General features: G+C 33.7%; 1 protein-coding gene across 17 annotated transcripts in view; it reads right to left on the bottom strand.

Annotated features, from left to right (window-relative positions):
* BIRC6 (baculoviral IAP repeat containing 6) overlaps positions 1–16,199 on the bottom strand; it is a 203,300-nt gene that overhangs the window by 29,008 nt on the left and 158,093 nt on the right. For all 17 annotated transcript variants that reach the window (XR_012496300.1, XM_074331867.1, XM_019741686.2 and 14 more), the window contains one exon: positions 10,903–11,113. Coding sequence is in view for 16 of the 17 variants with exons in the window: in XM_074331867.1 (XP_074187968.1) it covers positions 10,903–11,113 (211 nt within the window). In the remaining variant the exon portion in view is untranslated. The remainder of the gene's footprint in view (positions 1–10,902; positions 11,114–16,199) is intronic.

Genomic DNA, 16,199 nt, shown 5'->3' with positions numbered 1-16,199 from the left:
AAATAACTTAAAAAAAAAAAAAAAAATATATATATATATATATATATATATATATATGGTTATAAAACATAATTCTTGGCTAAGAAATCAGGCCTTTTTTATTTTGTAAGTTTAAAAAACAGAGGAAAAAGAGGAGAAACTAGCAAATGTTTTTCCAATAGAAACAAAGTAGGAGGACTGGAGCTGTAACTCTTTCTTAACTGAGTGAAGCCCTAGAGGAACAGACTTAAGGGAGTCAAAATAAGAGAGTTTGACAGAAAATACGCCTTTTAAGAAGTAGGTCAACTAATCATTGCTTAGCTAGATAAAAAGGAATCGGTTATTTTTATAAGAGAAATGTTATTTTAAAACATGATGAACTTCTTTGCAACAGGAAGATGCTGCAAGATAGCTAAGGCAATAAAGAACATTTGCTTTAATTCTGTTAAGAAGTTAAATATCCAGAATACTTTACATTCAGTACATCTTTTGTGTCATGCTCTTATTACCAATTAAGACTACCTGACTGACAGTAAGTTCCTCTCTCAAATTTTTGGTGAAACTATCAAATACAAAATACACTAAACATGATTATTTGCCTACTAGAGTCCATCAGCGTAAGTCTACAGAGAAGATCAAAGCAAAATAATTGCCTTTGTTCCAGCTCCAAGGAAGCTATGAAGTGTCACACTTACTCCGAAGTGAAGCCCAACTGGTATGGCTGTCGTTTGACTTCATTTTGAGATAACACAGAAGTTGGGATGGCCAGCAGATGAATTTCACCAGGATTGGTACATAAAAGCTAAGGGGCCACATCTTCACAGTGTGATTATTTTGTGGGCAACAGAATGAATTTTCACATTAGATAATATTTCAATTCAAGTGGAAACCATATATATGTAAAAATCTAAAGTATTCTGTTATGTTACCCATGCCACAAAGTCTTTTAATAGTGGAAGTAACTGATAGTTCCTTTCAAGTAATTTTTCTTTTGTAAGAGTCTAAAAGAAAATGTTCATCAATAAGTGGTCATAAATAAGGGGGGGTGTTTTTGCTTATTCATTAAATATCAAGTACTGTTGGTATAGAAACTCTAATTTCTTCCTGACAAGGTAAAGATATTAGAAATAGAAGGTTTATGAAGATAACAATAAAATCAGGAGATGAAAAACAATAGGATGTTTAGGGGGAAGGGTGGTGGGGAGAGGCTTCTTTTAGCAACAGTAGAGAAAACAATTTTATCACCAATACACTGATTGCCGTAATCTATGCAGGTAGGTACCAAATTAGTTTGAAAAGACAATAGAGGAAAAACACATCAACAACTCCTTAGTTTTCAGAGGAATGGTTTTATTACTTCTTTTGAGCAAGAAAGAAATCAAACGGGTAGAGATGACTTGCTCCTCATTTACGTGATTAAACTGCTACCTGTGAGACAGACCACAAAACACAGCAAGCCTTAGTTTACTTTAGAAATCCAGTAATTATTATTTAGGCACAATCCAAATGCTGTGTATACCTAATGAAATATGCTGCTTTTTAATATCCTGTCATAGTGTTAACTTAAAAATTCTTCATGGGAATGCAAGAAGATGAGTAAAAGGAAGTTGCAGAAAAACTCTATAGAACCTACTTGCATTATTGTATATACTTTTATAATTATCAAAAGCAAATTTTTCAATTAAAAATTTACTTCATTATGAACATTTAAAAATTATTTTATATATCCTAAATATCCAAAGATGGCTCAGAAACAAGTCCACCTCCATTTCTAATTATTCACTGATGTACAAAACAAATTGTTCTTTGGAAGTAAAGTTTAATTTGGTGGATAAATGTGCTTGACTGGAACATCAGGAAATCGGAGTTCTTATCATAGCTCAGCCACTAAGCATCAGAGAGTGGAACAAATCACAGTATTTATGAACCTTGTTTTTCTCACTTATAAAAAGAGAGATCTGAACTACCTGAACACTAAAGAGAGTCCCTACAGCTCTAAAATCCTATAGATAACAAGGGACAGGTTACTTATTATGATGTGCTCAGAAAGATTTGTTACAAACTAAATCTTACTTAGCAAGAAACTTCAATGAAATTCAATGAAGATTGTGTGAGATTTTGTCTGAGATAATAAAGAGAGTGGAAATTTTCCTGAAACATAAAGCTCATATGATGCAATCTAATAAGGAATAATCATTTTACATTGGTATGTTTAAGTTTTTCGTTTGTTACTCACTTAAATAATAGAATACGTTGTCTTTTGGGATTTGATCGGTGTTTTTCAGGAACTAGCTAGTAAAGCTCAAGTCCAGCCATTACATAGCATGAAATCTATAAATAATCAATGAACCATTTTGTATTTTGGTAAGAGGAAGCAATGGCGTATACAAACAGAAGAATCTGGACCACGGGTTAAACGACTTGTCTCCTGTTTTGGGTCATGAACATCACAGGCATCAGGAGACTGGGGAGCTAAAGCCCAGATGTATTACTAGTAAGTTTTAAATGTTAAACTCTAAACAACAGGTTTATTCTGTCAAATAACGATAATAAATATTTTCTTGCCTATGACATAGAGCAGGAAAAACTAATAATATACATCAAAGAAATTTTGAAACTGTGTTATCCTACACAACAATTAAGGTTGTAATATTACATCCTTATATTTTCTATGTAACTACATGCTACTATATACTTATCATAACTTACCCACAATTTAAAACAGTTTGAGTTATTCTCAAGAAACAAGAAGGAAAACCAATAAAAACAAACAGGCTGGAACGTAAATACTAATCGAAATTGTTTCAAATTGGTAAAACAAGAAATGCAGGAAATACTCATCTTCCATCTGCCTAAGTCATCAATCTCAGTAATGAAAATTCATTTTCACCAGATGTTGATCCTTCATAATGGGTATAAAACTAGTAGTAGTGACCTTGGACTTATGCATCAATAAACATCCAGTCACAGGATCTCTTACACCTTATATACATCCTTTACCTCCTACATTTGATATCACACTTTCTCAATCCCACATGCGTTCCCTCCTCTCTTAACCTCTCTTTTGGCTTCTAGCGAAACTACTTCTTCCCACTGCTTGTAGGCCAAAAAACAAAGTATTAAACACAAAAATCATTAAGTTATAAAACTAAAGAAAAAAGCCAGAAGTTAAAGACTTTTGGGATAAAATAAATGAGAAACTGGTAACAAAAGTTTTCAAACACTAGCCAAGGAAGTAAATTCCACTTAGAGAATAAGTCCTCTGTGGATGAATATTAAACTTTTTGTTCTTCATAAATGCCTAGTACAGAAGTAGACAAGCAAAAGAAATAAGAAGAGGATTTTATTATTTTGGAAGTCTTTTGATCTTTCTGTTGAAGTGATTACTAAGGTGGCTTTTGAATAATTTCTCTGAAATAAAGTAAATAAACCACTTAATAGTACTGAGGCAAATGAAAGTTAAATAGAACCAATATGTATGATTTAATCAACCATTTCACCATTCTTGTTCAAACTGTTATAAAAAATTTTCAACTGAACAAGAAAAAAGTAACGAATTTCCTGATGACAGCATGCTGAAATGCTCCAAATCTTTTTATGTTTTAAGTGACAGTTGATGGTAGAAAATGACCTAAATAGAAAATTATATTACATTTAGCCTTACAGGTACAGGTAAGGTATGCTTTCAAATGCTACAACTAATGTACAAACATGTCATATATATGTATCTTTTAAAGATTTCAAAAAAGAAATCCTGATGTAAAATTATGTTTCAGACAAAATTTGGAAAGTGTTGAATGTAAAATTCTCTATTTTGAAGTAATACATTTTTACCTAGCCTTTTGTGCTTCCAAAAGGAATGTTATCCCTGATTTATCTTAATCTAAATGCTTATTAATCATCAACCAACAGCAACATTAGTTTCTGTAATTTAACTGTTAGGTTCAAGCTAACTCTATGAAATTATTGCTAGTTGTTAATCTTGAAAGGATGTATTAGGAGAGGTGATGGACACTAAAAACATAGAAACACGAATAAAAGAATATTATAATAGCATAGTTGTGACAACATGGATGGAACTAGAGGGTATTATGCCAAGTGAAATAAGTCAGAGAAAGACAAATACTGTATGATCTCCACTTATATGTGGAATTTAAAGAAGAAACAAAACAGAAACAGACTCATGGATGCAGAGAACAAACTGATGGCTGCCAGAGGGGAGGGAGGTTGGGGGTTTGGATGAATATGGTGAAGTGAGTAAGGAGTACCTATTGGTAGTTACAAAATAGTGATGGAGCTGTAAAGTACAGCATAGGGAATATAGTAAATAATATTGTAATAACTATGTATGTTGCCTGGTGGGTACTAGACTACTTGGAGGATCACATCATAAATTACATAAATGCCGAACCACTACAGTGTACACCTGAAACTAATACAAAATAATATAGAATGTCAACCGTAATTGAAAAATAAAAAATAAAAAAGAGACTATTAAAAAACATCACCTTTAGGACGTTCTTAATGCAATTTGTACAGTAAATATTAACAACTGCCTAAGGAACTGTCAACTTTTAAAAGACAAACTAATTCACGGTAAGTCACTCCTAGCTGCCACGTGGCCATGCCAACAGGTTAATTTGCCAGATAAGCCAGGAAAGATGAACATAAACTATCAGTATGTTCATTCCTTGAGTAATCGTCTAGTTTACACTAAATACCAACACTATCAGAGTACTACAATTATCAGTCATCAAACTAATCTTCAGCAATAAGAGATAATCATTTCATTATTAAGGTATAATTATAATTGAAGGAAACCAGAACTGCCCTAGAGTCTATTACTTCAAAAATTAAAATTCAGAAGCTACTTTTCAGATATATGTATGTGTGTGCATCGATGTATACACGCATATATAATTATACATCACATATATTATTATACATAATAGCAAAAACTCAGTAGTAATTACAGAACTAGCAGGCATAAAAGGCATTCCCAGGATGTTGTGCCACTGTGCCAACGCCAGTTCTCCCCTAAGCAATCCTTCTTCCTGCAACCTTTGGATGCAGAGAAAGTTTGTAATATGACTGCAATACTGATTGTACCAGTCTACTCCCCGGCAGACCATCTAAAAGGGAGTATAATGTAGAAAGCAACCCAACTAATATATCTCCTATGCCTTCCTTCACCAAGAATTATCTGAGTTATCCTTCATTAAAATTTAAGTGCCCCACTGAAAGGTTAAAAGGTCATGCCCTTTATATAAATTATAATAGTCCATATTCAGGGAACTATTCTGAAATAAGAGGGCAAACTCCAGGGACAGCAGGACAAACCTGGTTAGAAGGTGCTTCAGCTAGGCAAGGGGCCCAGAGGGGGCGCTGGGCATCTTAGTGAGCAGGGAAGTAGAAAATGAAAAGGAAGAGAAACATGTCAAGTTAAAACCCAACGATTTTTTGTAAAACTTTCAAGGTGATGATGAGAACCACAATACCACTCTATATTATAGCCATATGTAAACACAAAAGCGAGGCTAGTTTGGCTGTTTGCTAACTTTTACCTTATCCCAATTAAGCATAGATTAAAAAAGGAGAGTATGAAGGTTAATGGACATCTTCCTATTACTTCTTCTTTTACTATTTTGTTAGTTTATATTTGTAAAACACATCTACTGTTAGAGAACGTGAAGTATTTTCTATTAAACAGTGTTTCCCAAAGTGTACGAAGACATTAAGTGGTAATTAGATATGCTATTAGAAAACTGAATTGCATGGTGAGAAAGCCAGTCCTTTTCCAACGAAAACAAAGGTCTCAGTATGCCTTTGGTAGTTCTTTAGCATTTGCTAAATCATCCTTCTTAAAACAGAAAACAGGTCTGGAGTCAGAGACTATTTTTATTTTAGTTTATTCACTTTTACACTTATCTTCTATTTATGGCAAATGATACTGGTTCTTCTGATATGGCAAGATTTTGAAGTTTCTTCTTTAAATAAGACTTTTTAAAGAAAAAAGTCAGTTGATCTATAAAAGATTCTAAAAATAGCATAGGTGGTATTAAGATCTGAAAGTTCTTCCTCATAAATGCTGAGGCTCTACACTCTAACAAGGAATTTCTACCAAGAAAAATTTCCTTCAGTTTCCAATCAGGAAAACTGGCATATTTGATCAGATTAATAACATCCCATTATTACATGAGCACTCTTTTTAGATTCGGATGAATTCTAAAATAACAAAGATGAAACTCTCCAGGAAAAAATGTATCTAAAACCGACTATTATACAAGTTTTCCACATCTACGACTTTTGCTGGATAACACCTTTTAAAAAATAGTGAAGAATGTATGAACATGCGTGTAGTCTCACCCTGCCATTCCTGAACCTTAATATACAAGAGTCTCTGGCTAATGACTGAGCCTCTGTTAAGCCAACTGATGATAGTTTTCTACCTAAGTGGGTCAGCAAAATAACCTAGTAGGATTCGTTTTGGCAAACTTCTGCCCAGGATTACAGACTTCAGATTCTTATACATGAACAAAGGAAACCATGCTTCCAGAATCATCTGTGCTACAGCACTTGTATGTACTCTATTGGAGCCATCTCGGCATAAATTTGCAGTTGCCAATATTAACACGTAGGCGGAGTAATGCAGTTAATAAGTGATTTAAAGTTTGAGCAACATGGTTGCTTTTTAAAGTCAAATATCTTGAACACTGACTGTATTTGTACCTGGGAATTAACTTTCTATCAAGTCCATAATACAAGAACAAGAATACTAATGACCTCAAATCCTCAGTCCTCAGAAATGGCTGGATAGGGAGAGACCACATACAGGTCTACTGCTGAGATGGAAAGGATGAAAATCTCTTACATGGCAGTTTAGTCTTGTTCCAACTTCCATCTCAAACTAAACTTTCAGCTACATTGCAAGATACTCTTTTTATAAGGCAAACCTGATCAATCTCTGCTGAAAACCTTTCAGTGACCCACCACCACATTTAAGAGTAAGTAACTGGAATACACCCTGCTGCATCTTCTAGCCCCTCAATTCCTCTCCAGTCTCATCTCCCACCACATTATACCAAGGCAGTTTCCCTGAATATGTGACACTTTCTTTCACAGCTAACATTATTCTCACAGCCTGGTATACCAGCCCCCTGCCCTCTTCATTTAGCTAATTCCTACACAATCTTTAGGTCTCCAAGTCTGGGGTTGACTCTCTAGTAATGTCTTAGACGTACTTTTAATATACCACATACTGTGTTATTAAAACTTTCTAGTTATTGTTTCCACCATATGTCAGTGTCTTAGAAAAAGGATCCAATTTTCTTGTTATGCTCCCATGATCATTCACTAATACCTGTTAAACGAACAAATCAGTTAAGCTTTTGTGACCAGGCCAGATCTCACCAACTAAATATAATTACAAATTTCTAATGCACAAATTAGATAAAAGCAAGGTATATGATCTGCCTTTTTAGCTTCCGTAATAACTTTCTACTTCCTCTTATAGAAGTTTTCAGGCTTGGGGGAAGAGTCAGATCTTTCATTCTTTGAATTTTGATATCCAAATTAGTTGGATTTAGTCACTGGCCACAAGATAGGATAACCTCAATTAGGTTATTCCCACCAGCAAAAGTAAACTTCCTCTTTGTACTTGGGGAAAACGTTTTAATTTCTCTCATCCATAAAAGCAAGAAAAATTATAAATATAACATACACAGAAGAAATAATTTCAATGAAAATCATTATATGTAACCACCATCATCATAGAGATCTGCAGAGTACATAGCTATTTTTCTTTAATCTAAGATGACCAGGGAGTTAAATATATTAAACTTTATTCGAAGTGAAAAAAATTGCATGCTTTTTTGTGTCTGCTTGGGTAAGAAAAAAAAGTAACAAATGAGAAATACATGAATAAGAGGGAAAAATAATGCAATAAGGTATATAAACATAATTAGCAAACTAGACTTGCTCTGTCTTACTTAAAAAAAAATCCCTATGCTAAATAGACATACTTTAATTATCACCCTTACATTTCTTACTAAGAGTGTGGAGACAAAAATAATGTAAAAATGTTCTGAGCCGAGATACACCTACACATTATTTTTTAAACCATTAACTCCAAGCCCTAATAAAGCACTAAAACATATTCGGTAAGTGATATATAAACAGAATATACTTTCCTTGACCACTGTCTTCTCAAGAGTATCTTGGGGTTTTAAAAAAATACAGTTGGAAATGGGGTAGGAATGTGGAGGGAGGGACAATCTTTGCACTTTGAATCAGTGTTAAAATTGAATTTAGGCCAATTTCCATGGGTATAAACGCTATAGGAAATTAGACTATATTGTTGACTTCACTAGAATTCTTTGTAATGAAAATACAAAAAGAAATGTATCTTAAGTCTTGACAGGCTGCAAAAGAATAGATTTTACCCCCTCTCTCTGTGAGGTGGAAAATGAATTCTCAATGTGCCAAACCTTGAAAGGAGGGTAGGGATGTTTTATCATGTAGGTCTTTGCTGTTTTCTTTTTCTAACTGAGGCTGTATAATATAAGAGATATCATAAGGGATCTCGACTAAGCATCTTCAAATCCTAATACAAAACTCACTAGTAGTGTTTCTTCATCAATACAATAAAGTTATTAAAAATAGTTACTGCACAGAATCACTGTAAAGATAACATAAATGAAATGAGCTCTATGCACAGTCATTATGATCCTTACATGCATGTTCTGTTGGTACAGAATTTCTAAATCTGAAGTGTCATTTTTTCTTATTGAAATATGGAAATGTGAAAAATACTTTTTCCAGGTAACCAAGTAGAAAAATAAAGAGCTCCAGCGAAACGAAACTCATCCTCTTTATGAAACTAAATTTTTGTAGTGAATAATTAACACATTTATACAGAAGTGAAGTTTACTTTTTAAAAAATTATACTGCATATATTATGTGAATAGGAAATATATTAACTTAAGAAAAGAAATGAAATACATTAACTTAAGAAATGAAAAAGGGCACTCGAGGTGCAAAAATTCCACTTACGGCAATAAGCAGCATCTTCTGTTACCTCAGAACTCAATACAACAGAACTATATTTTTGTAGGATCCGACAGAAATTAAAGTATGAGGAAATATGTAGTATAAAGAAAGTTATTTTAATGGTCTTATTTTCACATTTATAACACTACAAATTTGTGATATTATTTTTAACCAAAGCAGCAATTATAGCATTCCAAATCTTTATAAAATTTTTCATCTAAGAAATACTCCTGGGAGGAAAAACACTCAAGGTTTCCTAAATTTTCAATTTTTAGTTATAAACTAGTACAACAAAACTCAAAACACAGAAAAATAAGGTACAGAAACACAGGGCATGAGTCTCCCTAAAAATACATGAGGGCAATTGCGAAGCTCTACACATTTTTATTACTGATTTGTCAAAAGTCTGTTTATTCTATCAGAGTAAGAAACACAAATGGCCAGGAGGGCGAATGGCATGGTCAATTAGACATGTCTCAATGAGACTTGAGCTCAGTCATGAAATCAGACCTTTAGTTCAAATATGATAAGGCACTGTTTTAATAGTATAATTACGCTGGCTGCCTATGTCACCACTTAGAAAGATGTTTTTGCCACAATGAAGGATGGGATTAAACATATTATTCTCTTCTCTACAACAGAAAAAAAAAAATCTCACACCATCAAAGAAAATATACCTTTACATTTTCCTTCCCTGATAAAATAGTAGTATGAATCTACAGCTTTTCATAGCTCTACCAATTGGCTCTTCTTTAATTTATGCTTCTCACTGCCTCGCACTGAGCCACTAGTTTTTAAAGTGATAATGACAGTATCATAAACTAATGGAGTCAGGATTATCTAAGAAGTTGATTTCTCCGTGAAAGGTAAACTATAATAAAAACTATTCCTCCAGTGAGCAGTTAGTTCTGCGCCATTATTTGACATACATCGTACACTGTTTCTCAAATTTTAGGTTCTTAAAAAATAAGTGAGACTAGGTAGAACAAATACATTACAATGACGGCAAAGACCATTCACTGAATGTAAAGATCCCTGACAAAGGAATAAACTTCCACTGGCAGTAGAAGTGCTTTAAAAATCAAAATTAGGCCATCTTTAAGTAAAACTGACAACCATTGAACAGATTCTGCTAAGAGAAAGGAAAAGGTTTACTAGGTTATTTTAAAAGAGTATTTGATAACAAAACTCATCATCTCAATCTAATGAAGTATAAATTTAAATAAAAGTTTCGTTTAAAAATTAAATTTTCCATGAAGATTAATACTAACTTTATCATAATGTCAAAAAATAAATACTGAATCCTCTGACTTCTAAAAAAGGTTATAGCATGAATTATAAACTATGTATCAAAATGAAACAGGAGTAATCCATAAATCCAACAATTCCACTTCTATGAATTACTTCACAGAGATTTCTACAAGCCCCAAAAGATGTGTATCTGAGGTTGTTATAATTGGAAATAACCCAAATGTCCACTAATAGATGCTTATATAAAATAAAGCATCTATATACAATGCATAATTAGAAGCATTAAGAACAATGTAAGAAGTATGTATTTAGTGACACTGAAAAGTATCTATGACCTCAATATTGAGTAAAACTAGCATCTATCTGTATAATATGTACAGCGTGCCAGTATTTAAGAAAAATTCCATACCAGTAGTTGTAAGATCACACAGGGAGATGTTGGATAAGCCCATGTGAATAAACCTTTCTGAGTATATGGATTTGGTGGATACTAGTTCATTCTAGTTTTATATATTGTTTCTGTGTATTTATGTTTCATTAGCATACATTGTTTTTTTAAAAAAATCAAAGCTATTTAAAAAGATTTTTTAGAGGCAAGGACAAGAGAAAAGAACTATATAGTACCTTAAACGGTTGGTGTAGGTATCAACACAGGTCTTCATTTTGGCTAATAATGTACCAACGGAAGTTTGACACTCTGACTGCTCTTCTTCCTCTTCACCATTCTCTGTAGAAAGAGGCAACAATAGAGGCACCATGGACGTACAAGAAGCAATGGCTCGGAGCAATTCCAGCAGAGCTCGATAGAGTGGCACATGTCTTGCCATGTCGAGAACTGAAAAAAGGAAGAGTGGGAAAGCATAAGATGAGAACGTGTGCAATATAAAAGTAAGTCCACAGCAATGTAGCTTCTACTTGGAGCTTAAAAGAAACTGGTTAGTTGGTAAATGGACTAATACAGATTTTATGAAGCACCAATATACAAAGTATAATAATAGGCATGCACTTTTAGGGAACAAAAAATGAGTTGGGGAGAGAGCAATAAATGTAATTAAATAACTATCTAGTTATATTACACATAAAAATGAGTAAATAGCCCAGATAGTACTGAAGTGGAAATACATTTTAAAAATTAAATTGAAATGATGAAGCTACTGTATCTTAGATAAAACAGAATGACGACCACAGTTCATCAACAGTATGTTTCAACAAATCAACTTGTTAGAAAAAAGGTGACTATGCTTTTTATCAGCTACAAATCAAAATTTTTTTTCTTAAAACCACATGCTTCTAAGAATGGATTCCCTACTCTGAGAACATATATTTCTTCTAAAGATGTTTTGTGGCCTTCCTTCAACTAGAATTTACTTTTATGAATCACATGAGATAAGGACCTAACAACTTTTTTCCAATGCCAGTTACTGAGTAGTTATTCCATAAGTATTTGTAATGTTACTTATTTCATAAATATTCATTGAAAACCTGCTGGACAGGCTGGAAACACAGCTGCTGAAAACAAACAAAAAACCCTTTCCTCATGTAGCTTACATCCTAGAGAACAAATGAATAAACATTTTCAGATGCTGTGAAGTACTGTGAATGGTACACAGAATACTGAAACAGGGAAGAATTGCTGGAGGCAGAAATTGCAGCAACGCCACAGACTACACAGGGATTAGAGTATGGGGGAGGGGGATGAGGAATCCTGGACTTAATGTGGCAACGGATATAAAAGGATAAAGGATTTAATAAAATTAGTTCTAAAGGATTGATGACAAATAGAGCAGCTGTTCAGAGTGATGGAGGAGTAGGCTCTTGTTTCACACCTTCCACTGATGCAGAGGACAGTTGTGGGAAAGCATGACTGCCCATTATTTCCTCACTTATTTGAAATTTTACCTTCCATCTTTAATATATATAGAATTTCTATAAATACTTGCTTATGTTTAAAGCTTCTTTTCTAACCCAGGATCTAATGCTAGTACTTACTACTGTAATTTTATGGTACAACATAGCACACAACAGTTTTCAGGAAAATACAACTTAAAACTCAAAGTTACTAACTGACAGGCATAAAACACATTAATACTTGTGAGGATATGGAAAAGCTACGTATATAAACAGGTAGATAGGCAAACTGATAACCAATTTGATATTTTTTGAAATGCTCATATTCTATGACTTAGCAAAGCCACTGTTGCTATATACCTATAAACAAGGATGATCAATATAACACTGTTTTCAATACTGAAAGTTGCAAGCAAGCTAAGAACAATAAATTAAAGGGCTAAATACATAATAATATATCCAAACGATTCTATCCTATGTAGCATTTAAAAATAAAGACCTATCTCCTACATCTATATCTGAGTGAAATTGCAAGACATACATGAAGATGACATGTAAACACAGACTCAAATATTACTTCTTTTTTTATACCTGAGGAACGAAGTAGGAATATTCAGAGGAAAAAGATTCCTGAATAATAATTTTATATACATGAGTTAACATGTCAAACTGATTCTCCTGACAACAGTAAAACATTCTTGATAAAGCTAGTCTCTTTTGATCATTTATCCTTCTCCGCTCATTCACAAGCTCTATCACTTTGGTATATATTTGTATACATCCAATCCTTTTTTCCCATATGATGACATTTCTCTGTGTGTATTATTCTTTGGAGAAAGCATTATTATTCCCATTGCACGCACGAGAAACTAAGAATTAGTACGTTGAACAGCAGCTAAAAAGAAGACAGCAAGACCAACACTGACATCTAGGTACATCTAACTCTGGAGCCTTTACACTATATCGCGATGCTCCGAGTTGTCCAATATGGTAACCAGTGGCAACATATGACTATTTAAATGTAATTAAATGTAAAAAACATTAAAAATTCTGTTTCTTAATTGTACTAGCCACATTTCAAGTGACCAACAGCCACATGAGTCCATACTGGACAGCACAGAAACAGAATGTCTCAATCACAGCAAAAAATTGTCTTGGATAGTGCCACATTCGAGAGACAAACTCCTTACATTCTGTTTGCATACATAAACCACAAGTATGTAGCTATGGGCTCACGAGAAGAGAAGGGTCTTTCTCTACGAGTCGCAGGTGTTACACAGCCACCATCGCTATGATTAAAACAATCTCTAGACTATTCAAAATAGCATGAATACTTTGTTTTAGTTTTATTTCAAAACAAGAGATATATACATGTACTAGATTTACTTGGATAGATATAGAATACTGAGTCTATTAACCATAAACTAGTAATGACTGTGTCATATGGAGAGGACTAGAGTTGGAGGGACAATATTGGGGAGAATTACTTTTCATCACATACCTGGTTAGAACTGTTTTATAATGGTTAATCAGAGTACCTAAAATGCAATAAGTATTTTATTGACAATATAAGATAATTTAGTGATTACTACTTGATAACAAATAGATGATTCAAAGAATTTAAGATTTAAAGAACTTAAGATATAAACACATACATGAAAGGAATTAAGCTATAATCTTGTCCTAGTTGGGAAAAGCAAGAGACAATATATTATTACATATTCTTCCTAGTTAAAATCTTAAAAATTAATCTGACCTCCATATAAAAAGGAAAACACTTAGTGTTTTAGTGTGCTCATTAAAGGGTAGAGTTTTGTTTTCCAATGTACTAAATAATGTATAATTATAACCTTTCCTCAGAACTTGGTATTTTTAACATTCTTTTGAATAGAGTTCTATAAATGCAATTTATGCTTCATGTTATAATACTATTTTCTTTTTTAAAATATTTAATTATATAAATAGAACATTTTATTTATCCATTTATCAGGTGACAGACATTTAGGTTGTTTCATTTTTTTTTTTTTTTTTAATTGGGGAACAGGAACAGGACTTTGTTGGGGAACAGTGTGTACTTCCAGGATTTTTTTCCAAGTCAAGTTGTCCTTTCAATCTTAGTTGTGGAGGGTGCCATTCACCTTCAAGTTGTTGTCCTTTCAGTCTTAGTTGTGGAGGGTGCACCTCAGCTCCAGGTCCAGTTGCCGTTACTAGTTGCAGAGGGCACAGCCCACCATCACTTGCGGGAGTCGAAACCGGCAACCTTGTGGTTGAGAGGACGTGCTCCCACCAACTGAGCCATCCAGGAGCTCAGCGGCAGCTCAGCTCAAGGTGCCGTGTTCAATCTTAGTTGCAGGGGGCAGAGCCCACCATCCCTTGCGGGAGTTGAGGAATCGAACTGGCAACCTTGTGGTTGAGAGCCCACTGGCCCATGTGGGAATCGAACCGGCAGCCTTCGGAGTTAGGAGCCTGGAGCTCTAACCGCGTGACCCACTGGGCCAGCCCCTATAATATTATTTTCAAATAATACATACTCTACTGTTCTACAACATTCTATTGCCAGTAAAATAAAAGCGAACACATTTTTTTACACACTTGCTACACTCAGCTGGAAGGGTATTCCACTGGGAGAAAAAAACAATGTGTGTGTGTATACACAACATGCAGTCTTTTAGAGTTTCTCATGTAAACCCAATTCAATGATTGTTTTAGCCAAATCCTTTTTTATGGGGTTTTTTATAAAGCATTCCACTGATTTATCATATAAACAGCTAGTCTGTGTTATATTTAATTATCTAATGGCAATACAAGTAGCATTAAGTAAATATGAAAACAAACACAACTATTCATAGGCTTACAATTTAATTAGTTGGAAAAGAAATATACATATGTCTCCAATACATATAGCACAAGTCAAGTTGTTTATAGACGAAATGGAGAGTTATGGTTAATATTGCAGGTCAGTTAGGTGGAATTTTATTAAGAAAGTTTATAGCGTAACTGGGCTACAATGTGACAAGTGAAAATACCAGCATTAGGTACACCAGCAACTATTGGGGTAATCAAGGGAGGTATCTCTGAAGTGTTGCAGATACTTTACCCTTACAAATCTATACAAATCAAATCAACTGGTAACATCTAAATTTTAATTTAAGCAACCTCTCTCCTTCCTTATAAAACTTACCAGTATAATTACTCAACAGTGATGTATTATTTTATACCAGAGATATTTCCACACAGAATGCCCTTGACAAAGCTGAGAATTCTAGAAAAAAGGAACTAACATCTGTTGATGAGCACTTATGTGTCAGACACTCTGAGTGGCCACTAACATACTCAAAATTTTAGCACTATGTACTCTCTTACCAGGAATGAAATGGCATACACCATAGGACCTGACAGTATCTTGTTTTGAATCATATGTAGAAATAAATACATTAAATAAGGCAAATGTTCCAAGTTTTATTTGCAACACAGCTAATTTTCAAGAAAATGGGGGTCATATTGCAACAGTTTAGAATTAAAAACAAAGTGGCATGCAACTCTACTTAGCAGTAGAATCTTCAAACTTTCACCCATTTCTAAATTCTTTATAACAATGTAAAGAAATGGCATATTACAATACAAAGTTTCAAACTATTATCAAAACTATAAATATGGATATAAAGTGAAGTACTATGTGTGCCTGACCACTGCACTGTAAACCTGAAGTTGAATAATACCGTATGTCAACTATAATTTACTATATATAGTCACAGGATACAGAGAACAGCATAGGGGATAGAGTCAATGGAATTGTAATATATACGATGTCAGAGGGGCAATTAGGGGAGGGGGGTTACCCTCCCAGATTGGGGGAGGGGGGTTACCACTTTGTGAGGGGTGAAATGTCTACTGGATTGTTTGTACACCTGAAACTAATTAAAAAAATGAAAAAATAAAAGTTAAGTACTATGTGTTATGCCAGCTGAATAATTTCTAATTATTTGTTTCTCAAATAATTGTTTCTTGGCATGTATATCAAACAAAATAACTGTTTTCATAAATGATGATAAAATTATGTATTTGCTACTGAT

The sequence above is a fragment of the Rhinolophus sinicus genome, linkage group LG05, assembly GCF_036562045.2.
Source record: "Rhinolophus sinicus isolate RSC01 linkage group LG05, ASM3656204v1, whole genome shotgun sequence".
NCBI lineage: Eukaryota > Metazoa > Chordata > Mammalia > Chiroptera > Rhinolophidae > Rhinolophus > Rhinolophus sinicus.
Note: the sequence above shows the minus strand (reverse complement) of the source record. Positions and strands in the feature narration are given on the sequence as shown.